This window comes from Mercenaria mercenaria, chromosome 16 (assembly GCF_021730395.1).
Source record: "Mercenaria mercenaria strain notata chromosome 16, MADL_Memer_1, whole genome shotgun sequence".
Classification (NCBI taxonomy): domain Eukaryota; kingdom Metazoa; phylum Mollusca; class Bivalvia; order Venerida; family Veneridae; genus Mercenaria; species Mercenaria mercenaria.
This window is the reverse complement of record NC_069376.1, coordinates 15,940,159-15,959,032: the sequence shown is the minus strand read 5'-3', so window position 1 is coordinate 15,959,032 and position 18,874 is coordinate 15,940,159. Positions and strand designations below refer to the sequence as shown.

General features: G+C 33.9%; 1 protein-coding gene across 1 annotated transcript in view; it reads left to right on the top strand.

The window, feature by feature from the left end:
• The window catches only part of LOC123539626 (uncharacterized), a 91,422-nt gene extending 74,603 nt beyond the window's left edge, over positions 1 to 16,819 (top strand). Inside the window, exons 13-15 of the mRNA XM_045324303.2 lie at positions 254 to 282; positions 11,025 to 12,059; positions 12,363 to 16,819. Coding sequence (XP_045180238.2) covers positions 254 to 282; positions 11,025 to 12,059; positions 12,363 to 12,934 — 1,636 coding nt within the window. The 3' untranslated portion in view covers positions 12,935 to 16,819. The remainder of the gene's footprint in view (positions 1 to 253; positions 283 to 11,024; positions 12,060 to 12,362) is intronic.
• The last annotated feature ends 2,055 nt before the right edge of the window (positions 16,820 to 18,874 follow it).

Sequence of the window (18,874 nt, the reverse complement as noted above, 5' to 3'; positions counted from 1 at the left end):
GCAAATTATATGCCTCGACCTACTGATATCATAATTTCCAACTTAGTTCGAATAGTTGTACAGTGATTGTCACCCTGTATTCGGCACTTAACTATTCAAGCATGTAAACTGTCATACGTTTAATTTTAAAAGACAATACCTGCACAACAGGATAAAAGTTTTTGTTTCTGCATCGGCTAATCGATATTTAATTATTTTCATCATACTATAAAGTATAATGAGTATTGCTTTTATCGCTATTTTCTGCTTTCAGATGTGCAGATAGTCATGAAGAGGAAAGAAGTAAGGCACATTTGCGTGAGCTATAATATCTCAATAATCTCTTTTAAATCAATAATCTCAAATTTGATTTCATGAGTTTCTTTGCCTGCTTTAAATAGTATTTGATGATATACTTAAGGTATTAGGCCCATAATAGAGTACCTTCTTTTTGAAGAGTATTCAATTCTTACCATAAAGCTACCTTGACTTCAATTTTCAGGGGGCGTATGTTTAAACCCCACTGGGACTAAAATTTGTCCTTATTTTCCATTTTTTCTAGTAAGTTGTCACTTCTTTCAAGACTTGTTAATGATTTGTTGCATAAAAATGGGAAAAATCATTTGATAAGCGATTTCTTTCTGTTCAAAGTAAATTTACCTCTGCAACAGAAGGGGTACAGTGAGACATGTTTAAAAATACTGAGTTACATACGGTAAAAGTTCTTTATTTAGCATTCAATCTTTAGATAAAATATTGTGGAAGAAATGTAGGTAGGTTTTACTTTTGCCCCAAGGTTATTTTTGAATGAAGCGAGCAAAATTCAAAACAGACTGACAGCATTCGACCTTAATTTTTCGATGTTGGGAGTTAGAGTTCTGTCACATTAAACCCGTTTAGTTTAATCATATTTTATTGTAATCATCACACAAGACATTATGTACATCAGGACAATATTATACAGATACATATGTAAATATATTTACAACAGCAAACTATCATTATACAAGACATATATATTACTACTGTACATTAGGAAGTATTCAGTAACTTTGCGAATGTGCGATAATACAAAAGGGTTAGACCACAAGTTTTGCCAACATCAGAAATCGGTCCGTCCCTGGATGTCAAATTAATGTTAGATTAAACTAAATGGCGGATTTTTGTTTGGTCTAGAATGGAAAAAATTATATATGCTTAACAAAATATAATTTTAAGATATAAACTTACTTATATAGAAGAAGAGTTAAGACAGTAAATTAAAAAGAAGAAAAATAGGGGAAAAAACAATCGAAAGGGAAAAAAAACAATAAAACTAACACAAACAAGCGTAAAATCAACCAGTGCACCTCATCGCATCCGCTTCAGAATTCCCACACCCAGCCCAACCCAGAGCTTTCAAAATAGATACATAGTCAAGAGATCAGGAGGCAGGGCTAGAGAAACGATGTGTATTTTTTATATAAGTTTATACTTCTAAAAACAAAGATTTGTTCTCCTCAGTAGTAAGTGAATCAATTCCGTGAAGTAATTTGTGAGTACTCAGAGGATGAAATCTTCGAGTATTGATAAATAACTATCGACGAGCATCGGCATAATGGCTACATTTAAAAAAGAAATGTTCCGCATCTTCAATACCATGTCCACAAGAGCAATCGGGATAGTCTCGTAAATGGTTATAAAATAAATCATTGTTTAAGTTGCTGCATCGGTTTTGTAATACGAGTTTGAACTACATTATAGAATCGTTCTCCTATTAGATAAAAAGACGGAACAATTGGATATTTAAATTTTCTCTTCAATTTGCTCTTAAAAGATGTAAGCGTGTTAGCATTGCGTGTCGGGAGGTCAAGGTTATTCCATAGTTTTACTAAATCGGGTATAACTGATTTTGAGTAAATTTCGAGACGTCTAGGCAATGTTACAAAATTAGTGTTGTTTCTAAGTTCATAGTTGTTAGAATTGTGAACTGTTGGAGGGAAAATGTCTATAAGGTAATCTGGAAGCAGTCCTTTATTTCCTTTATAAGCTAATATTAATTTCTGCATAATTCTACGGTCTGCAAGAGAAACCCAGCCAACTTCAGTTAATAAATTTTGAATGGAAACGGAACGAGTCAAACCAGTAACAATGCGAGCTGCTTCATATTGAAGTTTTTCTATAGTGTCCTTTTCATATTGAGTACAGCTATCCCATACAACTGAAGCATACTCGAGTAGAGGTCTTAGATACGATAAATAGATGCTGTTAAGAGTAGACCTTTTAACTTTGAATTTTAACATTCTCATCGAGCCGAGTATTTTTGAAGCTGAGGAAGTGATATTGTTTATATGGGTGTGCCAAGAGCCATCATGACTTATTGTAAGACCTAGATGTTTGTGATCGTCAACGAAGTTTAGAGGGGTATTATCAAAGGTTAATGAAGGTTGAGCTATATCTCTAAAGGAGAAAAACATGACTTCAGTTTTAGAAGGATTGAATTTTACAAGCCATTGATTTGCCCAACTGGAAATTTTTTCTAGATCTGAATTTAAAACAGTTTCTATATAAACGGAGTCTGGTGAAGATATAGCGGTACTTATTACAGAATCAGCAATATCATTTACGTATACAAGAAATAAAAGAGGGCCCAAGACCGATCCTTGAGGTACGCCTGCAGTTAATAACCTACTATTTGAAAACGATTGCCCTACAAATACTTTTGCGATCTATTTTCCAGATAATCTGTTATCCAATTGACCAAGTTTCCTGAAATACCATACTGTTTCAGTTTAAATATAAGGCCTTTATGCCAAACTCGGTCGAAAGCTTTCGATATATCACAGAAAACCATACAGGTTGTTTTCTAAAGATGTACAGATCTGGTTATATAAATCTACTGCAAGTTGGTATACAGTGGAGTGTCCAGGAAGAAATCCTGACTGATTTTTATATATAAGATTATTGGTGTTTAGATGATTGTACAAATCCTTAAAAATCACTCGTTCCATTACTTTACCTACGCAACTGATCAAAGAAATTGGTCTATAGTTAGATGGTAGAGATTTTGCTCCTTTCTTATAAAGCGGCATTACATTTGCAATTTTCCATTAAGACGGGTATCTATTTACAATAAGAGATCAATTGAATAAAGTACAAAGTGGCTTAGCTATGGTTTTCGAACATCCCTTTAACATTTTATGACTAATACCATCAGGCCCACAGGCTTTATTGACAACTAAGTTATCTAAAACGTCAATTACGTCTTGCTCAGAAATAGTAAAGTGGGAAAGAGTTGTATTAGACTTTGCAACAAACTCAGGTAGAACAGAATTGGAATCGTCGAGAGTTGATACCGATACGAAGTAATCGTTCATAAATGTAGCAGTGTCATGATTTTCGTTTTCAAGGGGCGGAATTTCTTCTTCGGCTTTAGAATTTAACTAGCATTTTTACTGTTTTCCAATACTGTTTAGGATTTGTAGAACTTAAATCATTCATTGAAAATTCAAGAGTATTATAAAATTGTTCGCGTAGGTGTTTTTTCATATTATTGACACGATTTCTTATTTTCTTGTAACATTGCCAATCTGATGGTTTCCCAGACTGGATAGCAATTCGCTTTAAACGATCACGTTTTCTAGATGTAGTACGAATAAATGAATTATACCAAGGTCTGTCGTTGGGGCGGATTTGTACAATTTTAGTAGGAATACATGTTTTAGCTAGATCTAAAAATGTTTTTTTCAAATAAAGATGTGCCTACGTCTAGAGAGTCTGAGTTAAGAGCTGACCAATCAGTGGCGTTTATCGAGTTATTTAACTTTTCAAAATCGGCTTGGTGGTAGTTCCACACTCGGCGGGTGTAACATGTCCTGGCCTGGAAACTGCTTTTTACATAAACATAAGTAGCAAAGTGATCGTTTATATTTGACGGCGTTTCAAAAACTCCAGAATCCAGCGGTATTACAGTATTTGTTAATGCAATTACAACAATTAAGGTGCTTGTACTGTGTGTTATTCGAGTTGGTGTATTGATTACATTTGTCATATTATTAAGAATAAGTATGTCTCTAAATTTACGGTTTGTTACATTTAACTGATCTTCATTTATATCGCCAACTAAAATAATATTATCTGATATTTCTAAGGCCTGGTCAACAAGAACATAACATCTTTGCCAGAAGTCGATAGCAGAATTTGGTGGCCTATAGACTGTAGCAAAAATAAAGTTTTTATTATGATCTTTTATTTTAATACACAGAGATTCCGGTAAAATAGTTTCAAGGTCATTTAATCGTTTTGGCTGTAATCCTGAATTACAATATACTAGGATACCTCCTGAGTGTGATGAAACATCTTTCCGAAACATATTTCCTAATCCTTCATGTTTCATCTGCAAGTCAGAAATATTTTGCGATAAGTGAGTTTCGGTAAAACAGATAACATCGAAGTCAAGAAAATTGTCTTTGATATAATCTAACTTGTTGCGAATACTCCTTATATTCTGATGTAGTACAGAAAAACAACCATTGGATTCTAGACTAGGCCCAGGATTGGGATGGACATCACCGGACAAAAAATAATTAATCGCGTGATCATTGCATAATGAAACTGTCTAAGATCAAGTATAGGGGGTACATTTTTGAATCAACAAAATCATCAATATTTGAACGAGCAGAAGTGTCAATCAAAGACACGTACATGAAAATGAAAGCAATATATGAAAATTTCAAACTCGAGTTACATACAAGTTGGGTTACAAGGTGTAACTTGATAATGATATCTCGATAGAGAAAATGCAGGTATTTCGCAAAAATCGAACATAAATTGTAACTAAAAAATGCAGCTTTAATACAAGCACGCCCCTTAAAGTAATGCAATCCGATCGCCATTCTTCAGGCTCCTAATTCGTTACCTATGAGGATACAATGTCTGAGTTGAATCTTGCTCAGGTATTACACGTAAAATTCATCAACTGTTACAAAAATATAAAGAGCAATCCATCACATACTTATACAACTAATAAAATAAATAAATAGTACATGTTTACAAATCATATCATTCTGAATTTATAGTATATAATATACGCCAGCCGTATCAGGCGAGAAAGAACAATAAGTACCCTTTTCTTTAATTATCTCCATTCGTTTTCAAAATTATTAATCTGCAATTGTATTGTAATCTGCAAATCGAAACAGCAAGCAAAGACAAAATAAAAATATACAGTACAGTTCATTATATGAAGATAGATAAGCCTACCAAGCATAAGTTGGCAAATTTTGTCCTAATAATCTCCCTTCCAATTAATTTATTTCAAATATAATCCTATGTAGGTAAACATTTCATTAAACCTACAACTGAATACTTAAAAAGAACATCTCACCGAATACGCATGAGAAACAAATCTAAACAAACAGAAACAAAGCGGTATTTCTCTGTACGATTTGGGCATTATTAGTTCGAAACTGGGTCACGTGCGGTCAAAAACTATGTCAGTAGGTCTAAAAATAGAAAAACCTTGTGACCTCTCTAGAGGCCATATTTCTCAATAGATCTTCATGAAAATTGGTGAGAGTGTTCAGCTTAATGATATCTAGGTCAAGTTTATAACTCGGTCACGTGCGGTCAAAAACTAGGTCAGTAGGTTGAAAAATAGAAAAACCTTGTGACCTCTCTAGAGGCCATATTTTTTATGAGATCTTCATGAAAACTGGTGAGAATGTTCACCTTGATGATATCTAGGTCAAGTTCGAAAGTGGATCACGTGCCTTTATAAACTAGGTCAGTAGGTCTAAAAATAGAAAAACCTTTTTTTCCTCTCTAGAGGCCATATTTCTCAATGGATCTTCATGAAAATTAGTGAGAGTGTTCAGCTTGATGATATCTAGGTCAAGTTCGAAACTGGGTCATGTACGGTCAAAAACTAGGTCAGTAGGTCGAAAAATAGAAAAAACCTTGTGACCTCTCTAGAGGCCATATTTTTCATGAGATCTTCATGAAATTTGGTGAGAATGTTCACCTTGATGATATCTAGATCAAGTTAAAAAGTGGGTCACATGCCTTCAAAAGCTAGGTCATTAGGTCAAATAATAGAAAAACCTTGTGACCTCTCTAGAGGTCATACTTTTCAATGGATCTTCATGAAAATTGGTCAGAATTTTTTATTTTGATGATATCTAGGTCACATGTGCTCAAAAACTAGGTCACTATGTCAAATAATAGAACTAACGACATCATACTCAGTTCAACACTGGGTCATGTGGGGACAGGTGAGCGATTCAGGACCATCATGGTCCTCTTGTTTTTATTTAATTGAAGGTAGATATTCGATACTTTTACGGAGAGAAATATAAAGTAGAATTTTAGTATCACTCCGCATTATATAAACGGATAGAATTATACAACACATTACCACTTATTGTATTACATACATTCCTACCTGTAACTCTGGTATGATAATAATAATACTAATTCAACTCTTACTTGTTTTGGTTATCAAGTTATAGTAACTGGTTTAGGACTTTCCAGTTATATATTTATAGCATTTCTCATGAATATTGGAAATTCAAATTCTATTTTTAACACTATAACTGTATCAGTGTACACAAATAGCAACGTAATTTCGGGAGTACATAACATGTATTCATAATGGATATAAATACGAACTATCACATTTTATGATACTGGTTGTCATGATTTATAATAGTAATATGGCATATGGAGCGATACCACCTTGGGTTGTAGACAATAACAAATGTATAAGCGAGCAAAAAAAATAACGACGCAAAAAATGTAGATGTGGACTACAGATCATAAATAATAGCTAGTGAATTTAGAAAAACTGTTTGAATGAAGGTTGAGCATAGCCGAAACAAAAAGCTAGATCTGCATTTACAATACGGATAGGAGAAAAAGTAAACAAAAAAGTGCAGTTTTACATCTGTTTAATCTGTCACAGATCTATTGTAAAGCAATTATTGGATTTACCTGTATTGGAAAATAAGCAGTGTTGATTGTATTGAGGTCAACTGCCACATTATCAAAGTTTATTAGTAGCTATGTAAATGTATGTCACCAATGGATTGAAAAAGTGAAAAATGATGTTGAACATGAAAAACTATGTGAACCATTGTCGTCTGCTACAACGATCGTTTATCGTCTGATACTGGGGGAAAAAAGATTATGCAGAACAAAAACTATATAATTTCTGATCATAGGATTGCAGTTTCTTTTTTTCTTATTTTTGCTTGAACATAGACACATTGTATATATGCCTGAGATGTCGAGGTTCATTCTGCGACCGTATTGTTGGAGTTCATCTAGTTCTCTTTTTGTTTCATTAAGTTCGTTTGTCAGGGATACATTTGCAGCGTGTAAAGTCTGAATATCCTCACTCAACTTTGAGGTTTCTGCCTTGATCATAATGTGAACCTCTTTCATAAGTTCATCTTTTAGCTTTTCAACTAGCACTGGAACTATTCTGTCAGCCAGCGCTTCTATATCAGTCTGAGACTATGAACTCATATTTGGTACTGATGAAGAAGTAACGGGTGTTTCAGTATCAATATCGGTATCAGGATAGTCAAATGGTTCAAAATACTCAGAATCCTCCCCACTGTCGCTGCCACTTGCAACTCTGTATTTTTTACTGGTTTTAAGGTGACCAGGTGAGGATTTATTGCGCCTTCGTTTGTTGTTCTGTTTGCGCGGCATTAATTCTCGATAACAGTTATACAGTTATTGTATTTTTCCGTGATAAATGCTCACCGTCAAATGATTAGTTTCCAGTCACTATAAAATTTCTCAACATATTTCACACATTATATCCTTGATATATGTCTCAATTCGGGTTAAATTCCAAAAATTCTACATTTTTCTTTGTTAGTTTACAAAAATGCCGCCATATTGTTTACAACCGGAAATCGGAGTCCCGTTTACTTGAGGCACCCTAAAAAGATGATATTGACAGTTTTGTTTTAAGTTTTATACATGTTTACCAATAGTTTGATGTTTCTTCCATAAAAAAAAATGGTAAAATGAAGACTCTGTAAACGTTTTAGATAAAGGCCGTCACTTTGAAATTTGTCCCCACTTGAGCTTGAGGAAATACCATTAATTATACAAAATTTATATATAAAAAAACGGCACGGTAAAAGTTTTTAAAAATTTGCAACACAATGTAAAGCACGGTCAAATGTAACAATATACCAAGCAAATGCCATTTCTTAAACATTACTTTTAGGGGCCTAATACCTTAAATAACTTATTGATAGCATTTTCAAAAAAAGCAACAGATGTATCTTATCCCCGTCTGAAGAAATAATTTGGAAGCCAAAGTGTATTTTGCTATCTCTTCGTTTATCTTATTCGACATTTAACTGCATTAACTAATATTAATAGAACACGTGTAGTGAAGCAATTTTGTTTTTACAGCTTAATCAGTATGATTTACCAAAGAAGTATTAAATGCGCAGGATGGAAACAGGAGATCATCTCGCGTAAGCTGGTATCACCGCGATATCTTCTTAAAGCGTTTGCGGACCTTATCACTTGTGATCAAATCAACATACGCTTATTAAGGACTTAGACTGGCGGTAGTTACGCCACGTAATAAACTGAATCGGGTCTAGTTTTTAAACGTTAATGTTGATTTTTCAAACTTTCAATCATAAATTTATTCCTACTCTGTGTAAAAAATACTACTAAGCATTAAAACACCATCAACATCATAAAGAAAAGGTCTGATGATAATTTTTCAAGACACATTTTTATCCTTCTGTTGTTTGATTTATAGAATGGTAAAATGAGATCTCATTCTGTTCCCACGTGATGTAGGCGAAATTGTGTTGTGATTTGCAATATATATATAGCTACCTAGCAGATTAGAAAAGATTGAGCCCACAAGACCTTCAGACCAGATAACATACTATTCAACCTTAATTAGATTGCTAGACTAGTGAAAGACTATTCCATGTTTATAACTATAGGGAAAGTTTTCGGAAGAAAAAGTTATTTAATGAAGGATATTCAAAGGGTCATATAGTTTCAATCTACGTAAGTTAGAGGGTCATTTGTATGTCTGAAAGTCAAAAGTTGGGTCCGAAGTCGATTGTTCGGTCGAAAGTCGATTATCGGGTCTTTGGGACCCAACAGTAAATTTACCACTTTCCCAATGGTCTTAATAACTTATATATTTATTACACATCATATAACTTGTCTGTATACGATAATGAAAAACCTCTCACGCCCCTACCATTTGCATAAGCGGAAGTCTTATACAAATCCATTGAATGGACCCCGTAGGACCAGAATATATGTAAACACAAAAAAATAATGTTCAACTCAACTTGAATGCTTACATTTCGAATGTGATTTGGAAAGTAAAGAATCTTCCCACGCATTTTCCTGGACGTTTCAAACTCCTTTAGACTATGGTAAGTAAACGGTTTGGCCGCCTACTGGCAACCGCCGCAAAAATTGACAGGACATAACTGAGTAAACACTATTCCAACCCTGATCCCGTAAAACATACACTACAAGACTTTGTATTAATCATTCCTATGGATAATCCCGTCAATATTATAATACAATAGGGCCAGCAAACTTTAAAAAAAAAAAAAAAAAAAAAAAAAAACATATCTTTTATTCGATTGAAATCTGAAGATGGACTGCACACTAACACTTCACAAGAACCAAAAGTATTGCAGCGCAGTTATATATAAACCTACCTAGCAGATTAGAAAAGATGGAGCCCACAAGACCTTCAGACCAGATGACATACTATTCAACCTTAATTAGATTACTAGACTAGTGAAAGACTATTCCATGTTAATAACTATAGGGAAAGTTTTCGGAAGAAAAAGTTATTTAATGAAGGATATTCAAAGGGTCATTATTTTTAAATGATTTAAGTCAAGAGCCGAGCGCATTTTCTATGAAAATAACAATGAAATTTAGAAATATTGGTTTAGATTCTGGTATTAACCATATAAACATACTTCTAGTCAGGCGAAACGTCATCTTAATTGTTTCAATTTGAAGCCTCTTTTTCCATTTTTATCAAAATGTTTAGTTTGTTTAAAAACAATCTGATTATCAACATTCGATACACAGTTACTTTAATATAAAAGCAGTATTTTAGAAATGACATAATACCTATTATCATCTAACCCCAGTAGGCCATTTTTTAAATACGGGGCAGAATACATAGTTTAAGTAAAAATAAAAGTTTATCCTATAGCATATATTTATTTTACTTAAGGTGGAATGCGCCTAATTTGAGGTCAATTGCGCTATCTTGTGATTTGGGGGTGGGGGTGGGGGTAGCGTAATTGCACGCGAAAATGAATTCGATGACCCATTAATTTTTTTCTTTCAATCGACAGAATAAATGTTTTCATAATCATGTTAGTTTTTTGTCAAAGTCTATCGTTTGGGTTTTACATGAGATTAACGCAAACTTTTTATTCAAAACTAAACGTCATATTTGTCGCTCTGACGTCACTTTAACGTAAATATCGGCTTCAACGTTAGAATGTTCTCCACAAATTTTACACCATTTCAAAGACATTTTTATATGAAAATATGATCAGAAAAATAGCAAATCTATACATGTTGACTGAACAGAACGATTTAAGAAAACAGTCTGACGGACGTGAAGTCAGGGTTCATCAAAAATGGACGTCAACGGTCGTGTTTGAAGGTTTGTAGAAAAAAAAAGTTACAGAAATGTCAAAAAGTAAAATACGCATTCTATGAGGAATATGCTGAATTTTATATTAGACAAAATTTCGAAACCGAACCCATCAACTTCAAATTACGCTTATTCCGCCTTAGATCTATCAGAATTTCATTGTAACCTCAACTAATGAGACAGAACATACAATATATAGATATATAAGTGTTCAATTCAAACATCAACTAATGAGACAGAAATTGCAAATAAAACACAAAATTGCGAAATGGTAACGGTATGACCTTGTAATAGATACATATTAACCGAGTAGTTTTGACTCTTGTTGTACAGTATACAAATTCTTAATATTTATTTGCATACATAACAGAATATAACTGGATGACTTGTATTGGTAATGACGATGTCGAACAAGCTCAAAGACTTCTACAGGATGGAGTTCTTCCAAATGCCGAGGAGCTAGATAAAATGTGTCACAAAAATGTATTTCGGCGAAACGCGAATGTCCTAATTGAAGCGTGTAATCACATTTGCGAGAACATACAATGCAAATTCGATAAATCGGCAGAAGATGTTTGGCCAGGATTTCCCGCAACCGAAATAAGAAACGATGAATCAAGACATTGCACTTTTATTATCGTTTCAAACGAAGATATTGACCTCAGTGAAATAATGTACAGGTGTGTTAAAATACCATCCAAGCGTAAAGTCAGATCCAGCAAAAAAGAACCGTACCATGTTCCACATTCCCCTTGTCAGCTTCATGAATTAAAGAAAGTGGAAAACATTATATATGAACACGAGCAAACTTTGATGGAAAAACATAAATTTCTGACGATGATTTCCGCTAGCCAATACAGATGTTCTGGCCAGACACCTAATGTGAAAAGAACAGACGGGCTCTGTATCGTTTTGTGGGTGCAGTACAAAGGTTATGTTCCAATTAACGAAGAACCATTTCAAGAAAAGTACGGAGGAGTTGCAGTTGACGTAAGGGAAGGTTCTTTTAATCTTTTCTCAGGAGGAGCAGAAACATATCAGGATTTTTTGAAAATGGGCTGTAAAATAAGCGGGGAATCGGAAGGAAATAAAACGCCTAAGGGAACCCTTGGAGGATTTATTCAGCACCCTAAATACGGCTACTGTGGCATTACAAGCGCTCACTGTGTTTTACAGCCTGCCGAAATGAAAAGATTATCTTGCGAAAATGGAGAGCTAAATGCTGAATATCCATCCTTTCATGGCAGTGTATATCAACCAGATCAAAATGGGGGAAAGGTTGGAAATCTGGTTAAAGCTGTTTGCCACAAAGGGAACGAGAAAACGAATAATGTTGGTTTGGACTTAGCTGTCTTTCGATTATGTGACAGATTCCCAAATTCTGCAAAGTTTCCAGTTGATAAAAGTAAGTTATATTTAAAGTGCAACTAGCTCGAAATTTCGTGTTAATAAAGAAACTCATCTGGCATAATTGCTCTTCCATACTTGTGTGACCTTGTACCAAGATTGTTTGAATTATTCCGATTCGTCACAAACCAATGACCCTCTGATTAATTTAAGGGACAATTGTAATAAACGTTTTCCTATTATCACGTATCATTTCAGTCAGATGTCTTTTCATAACTCGAAATATCTATAAAAAATTAATATAATAAACCGTTTAAAATGTTTTACAGCGTTAATGTGGTTTTACTCTATTCTGTTTCAGACGGTAATACATTGACTTACATATCTGGAAAAACGGCCGGATTTCCACGACCAATGGCAAACGAGGAAGAACTCATGAAGTTTGGTATGGCCACAGGGTTAACTCGCGGGAAACTGGAATCAGAGATAGCACTGCTGTCAGTAAGACAAAAATTGAGATGGACACATGGCAGTGGTCAGTCAGAGTACAGAATACACCTTAACCGTCAGCTTGAGTTTAACGGTATAAATGAACTACAGTTTGCTGATTACGGTGATTCTGGATCTCTGGTTTTCAGCGATGGACATAACGGACAAGGTGTATTATGTGTTGGAATGGTTGTTGGTGGGAAGAATGATGAAACGGAAAATAAAGTATCGTGTGTTGTTACTCCGATCGCTGCAATTTTGAAGGTACTTGACGTCACCGGGTTTAGAAATTTTGAGAGTGGTAAGTTGCAGGCCGATATCGAAGAGATAAGGGCAGACGTCAAAGAGACAAAGACAGAAGTCAAAGAGACAAAGGCAGTAGTCGAAGAAATTCTAAGAGAGTTACAAGGTGCTAATAACAAATTATATGATAACGATAGTTAAATAAGCTTTTACTTACACGGAAACGTGCGTTTAAGTTAACAAGGCGTAACAAATCCTTATCAACTTAGTAAGTTAAAATTAGAACATTATTTAATGTAAGCCTTATTTTGTGTGTGTGTGTTTTTATACAGTACTGGATACCATTATTTTGGTAAGCCATTTAAAATTGTTTTTTTTAGCTAAATTTTTCTTCTTATTCAGGCTTCGATTTTTTATATTTAATAAATAAGTTTGTAATGTTTCATGCTTTGGTTCGATAGAGTCAAATTCCATTCTGATCTAACGATTACATTTTCAATAATCTCACTTTTTGGATAATATATGTTGTGTCTTTTGACATTAATTGATATTTGAAAATATTTAGTTTTAATTATCCGCAACTGTTTCTAGGGTCAGGCTTAATATTGTTTTGCAATCTTTTTATTAATAATTAGGACATAAATCTATTTAACCAATGCGTAAAATTAAGATGACCCATTTTCGTTCTCATAAGACATTCTGCAAATTTGACATATACTTCTGATTTCATTTTTTAATTGAATAAATGCAATTTCAAAAATAATACAGTTTTTACTATGTCCAGTTGCTGTAACAATAGTATTTTAAATCAACCAATCAAACATCATTTGCGTTCAGCATTTACCTTTATTTAAGAACACGATTCAAAGACCAGTAGACCGTTATGCATAGAATCAGAGTCATGTGGGGTTAAATGATTTCGGTCCAGTAATGAAAATTGGTCAGAAAATTTGTTAATATGAAATCACTAGGTCAGACATGTTTACACTATTATGGTGTGTTTCTCAGTTGAGCGACCTAGGACCATATTGTCCCCTCTGTTCAATAGATATCGCAAATACAGACAATGACGAATATGTTTTTTGTTGCAAACCTGGGTTTTGGCAAAGAAGCATTTTGCTTTTGTGTATATCTTTATGCCTTTACTGTTCTACATTGATATAAGGACGGTGATTCTTACAGAATTTCATTACGCAACTAACTATATGTTTTAAGTTATTCGGGCTCGTATTGATGAAGTTAAAGGCAAAAATATATCGCATAGATTTTCCAGCATTGAACAAAATTGCTGTATATAAAACGCTTGGTTCTTAATGCATACCAATCATTTTAACACAATAACATTATCAGAAATATATTTCTTAACATTTTTGTAAAGTTTGGGGACATGACATAATGTAGTTTTACATTAATCTTTGGGAAATGCCCCTTTTTACATTTTTTTCTACTCAATTTTTAGTGGGATTAGATATGACCAATTAATTTATCTTTCTATACTTCATGATACTTTCTAGACCGAAACTTAAGAATTTCTTGTTCTCCTGTAGTCCTTCAAGCCTGGCCCCAGATGTGAACACTTAATTTTTGCAGCCATATTGGATATTTTGGGAGAATAAGTGTGACAAGTTTTTGACAACTGACTTTAGTAGTTTTAATTTATAATTTGTAATTTGAAATATACTGTTAAGATGTAGTTTCTTCTGGTTTAGCTTATGTTTATGTATTTGGTTTTTGATAAGTATTTTTTTTTCTGCATATAAATAGAAAAGTTTTGCCTATTTGTGAAACTGTTTTAACCAATCCGATTGCAGCTTTTTGGTTCTTCTCTTAGACTATAAATATGGGTATAATAGTAATTCTTGGCACTTTAAGTTTACAGTTTTGGACTAAATTTTAAACTTCTTTTTTGATAGGAAATTATATGAAAATTTAGAGCCACTTTAAGGAACTGTGAGCACTATTTGTTATTGGAGAGTAAATTAGACTTTTGGAATATACTAAAATGTATTCGGAATACATGTAGAATTTTCTGTTTATGTTGATATATATTCTTAATAGAAGAAATTGTCAAGATCGGTGTATATAATAATTTTATTAATTATACAGCTTTATTGACAGACATAATTCAGACCATTGTTGTTGCGAATATGTGTTTATGAGTGACATCAGATTTGAAAGATTTATAAAAACTTCACTTAATTTTGTGCCTTCTTTTAATTTTGCGTATGTGCTGATTTTAATATTTATATTTAAAGTGGTGTGATAACAATTCTTAGATAATTATTGCAGCACTAACCATTATAATCAGTCTCAACGTAAAGTGACGTACTTGACAGGTTTTATTGTTAATATCGTTTTACATAAAACAAATATACGACAAAAAAATCTATATTTACAAGTTTGTATTAAATTATATTGACGTCACATCGGAGGCAAACGATATATAAACGCAAAACACACAAAACTGACGTCGAACTTCACCCAAAATTTTGAGTAAAGACGCCTATATTAAAGAAACTGTCGGATAGCTTTTAGAATAAATTTGAACAAGCGTGCAAAATCTCAATCGCTATCGATTCCGTTAAAGAACAATGGGGGTCACCGTTTTATGTTTCGCTCTATTTACTGTGGCGCTTCCCCTACACCCAGTAAAAATAAGACGTTTTTATACTTATTTCGTTAAGTTCCATTGATTTAAATTCCATTTTTGCTTCTGTTGGTGGATATAATGCTATTAAATTCCAGTAATGATAAAACGAAGATATGATTTAATGAAATTATTGAAATAAACGAATGATTTTAGGAAATTGCTCTCCTTTACAAGACACAGAAATGCAAACAGTCCTTCTTATTGAAACAGGAAATATGTATCGGTAAAGTGCATTTTAGCCGAAAGTTGTATTCACCGAGCATACGCTGATTTTTTATTTGTAGTTACAGCTTCAATTCTTAAACGAACTTTGTTTAAATTTGATAACATTAACAATATTTGTCGAAATTCTAAAACATTAGCAGAATGTCTCAAAGTGAATAAAATGTTACAAACAAGCATATCAAATGTTAAAGTTCTAAACAAAATGTTTGTATTCAATCTTAAAGAGATTCTATTACCAGAAATTTTGGTGTTCATCTGTCGAACGCATGATAGGGACAAAAGGAACCGTTCTAGAAAATAATACTGCACGTGACTTGTGTGCAAAAACCGATAGCTGGAGAGGAAACAGGTAAATGTTCGAACTTTCTCGACGGAAGTGCAGTTGGCCATTTCGTGTGACGTAGATAAGATAAAATGGTTTATATGAAAACGCAGAAGACAGGGTGTTGTTAATAGATATGCATTTATTTCGATAAATGAGTGCACTTTTTACACAGGTCCTGTTAAAACAATATATTATCGTGGCTAATAATGCAGTTTGGAAAATTTATATAAAGACTGATTCTTTGATCTTACACATTCTTTTTATATTTTATTTGCTTTTGTCATTCATGCTACTACAGGGAGTTTTCAATATTTGCCACTTAAACATGTCTCAACATAAAAGTTAAGAACGTCTTCTAAATTAACTACCTCGATGAAAGTTTGCGTCTGATATCAAGAGACGTAGGTTCAAACCATACAAATACCACAGTTTTGGGTTTTTATGTCTCAGTTAAAGGTATTGAAAGCATGCGCACAGCAGATAGTTTAATTAAGCAAATATGGTCAGAAAATAAAATGGAGACTTTGTAAAACATGAATGTAGTATAAAATTAAATTATAAAATATTTTAATATATAAAGCTGTGTTCACGTTTTGTGCATTTTATTCAATTTACTGCATAATTTCCAGTAGACGTTTATGATATCAAGTGACGTAGGTTCAAACCATACAAATACCACAGTTTTGGGTTTTTATGTCTCAGTTAAAGGTATTGAAAGCATGCGCACAGCAGATAGTTTAATTAAGCAAATATGGTCAGAAAATAAAATGGAGACTTTGTAAAATTTAAACATGAATGTAGTATAAAATTAAATTATAAAATATTTAATATAAAGCTGTGTTCACGTTTTGTGCATTTTATTCAATTTACTGCATAATTTCCAGTAGACGTTTATAATTTTTATCGGGATATAAAGCACAAGTACGAACTATCTGTAACGGTGGACGTGCGGGTTTTAGTAACTTATGTATTGCATAATCCAACGTTCTGGCACGTTTCTATGTTGAAGAATTGTGTGCGTTGCGTCGACTATAAGACCCAAATAAAGGTATAATGTTTGTTAATCAACTGTATTATTATTTTATTCTTGATATTGAAAGTGATTGTACGATTTGGCGTGAATTTCTCAATTTTCTAGTGACAAATCTACTGCAACATTGTGGATATACCTTTCGGGTAGGATTATTTTTTAATGTATCTTTTGTTTGATTTCAGTTCGACGGATTAAATTCCTGTAAAAGAACTATTTGGGTTTTGGTTATTATTCTTCTGGCGTGCGGTCAGCTTATGTTGTCATAGTCGAACTCTATTGAAAATTGGAGCAACCACGGCTGATGAGAAGAGTATTGACCAGTTGATTCCATGATCCAGCTGCCTAAGTTCTTGAAGAAAATTGCATCAAGTTCAGGAATTTTCCAAGAAAGGGATATTGTAAATTCAGAGATTGTGTTTGACTGGTTACAATTATAGAGATTTCACAGGCACATGAATAAATACTCAGCCAGTTTTATAGCAGTTTATGTTCAACTTGTGTACTTTGTTTAAACTTTAAAGGTGTTTACCTGATTTGTGAGTTCGAAATGCTAAGCCATTTATACATGTACTTTGTAAAAAAATGTTAAAAGGTGTTTCGTCAGACTTAGCTACATGTAGCTTAGAATGTTTGATCATTTTTATATGAAATTCAATTAAATGTGTCTAACCAGACTTCAGGCTGAATATGCTAGGCAACTTATCATTGTATGTAATTTGCCTAAAGGTGGTGTACTAGACTTCATATACTTGAGAGACTCAACCATTTCTTATATATGTGTATTGTCTATAAAGGTGGTGTACTAGACTTTGTAGTTCGGGAATGCTTGACCACCTATAACTGTATTAATATTTGACTGAGCGCTGGTGTAACCATCGGCGTTAAGTTTAAAGTGACCACCCTTTGCTGTCTATTTTTTTTTGTTGGTTGAATTAGCTTACCGGGGTCTCCGTGGCGAGTGGTTAAGGTCGCTGACTTCAAATCACTTGCCCCTCATCGATGTGGGTTCGGGCCTCACTCGGGGCGTTGAATTCGTCATGTGAGGAAGCCATCCAGCTGGCTAACGGAAGGTCGGCGGTTCTACTCAAGTGCCCACTCGTGATGAAATAAAGCACGGAGGGGCACCTGGGGTCTTCCTCCACCATTAAAGCTGGAAAGTCGCCATATGACCTATCATGTGTCGGTGCGACGCTAAATTCAACAAAATAAAAGAAATAGGTTACCATTTGTTAAAATGTCAGACCAGCCCGAGACATCATCTCATAATACCATTGCCCCTCAAGATCCCAAGACCGACAATGTCTCTCTACGAAGGAGTGAAAGAGAACATAAACCCTCCGAACGGGGCTTACAATATGAAATCGGTATGCGTGAAAAGAAGTTCAAATATACCATATCAGCGTGGCGTGCCAACATTAGCAAAATGTCAGTACTACTCTCTGATAGCGATAATCTTGATGAAATCCGCAGTGGTAGAGGTAATCTTGAACAGTCACTTAATGATACTAGGGTTTCATTCTGTAGCCTAAATCAGTAACCTGAGTCTGATGACACCGGGAGTCAGGTATGTACGGTCTTGGAAGACCTGGAAATGGAACATCAGCAGCTTATATGTAAAATTGCTGATAGGATTTGCGAAATAAGGTCCGAAAATAACTCTGTGAATACTCGTGTTTCGTCACGCAGTAGTCGGTAAAAAAGAACAAAATATTCAACCACTTCAAAACGTTCAGACGCGGCAGTCGAAGCTGCAATATTAAAAACGAAATTAAGGTATACTGATGCCGAAGCCAAATCAAGGGCTGAATTTGAAAGGATCGTTACTCAAAAGGAACTAGAAATGGCTTAAGCCAAATTAGGGATATATAATGATGCATGCTCAGAAATATCAGATACAAACGTGCGCAA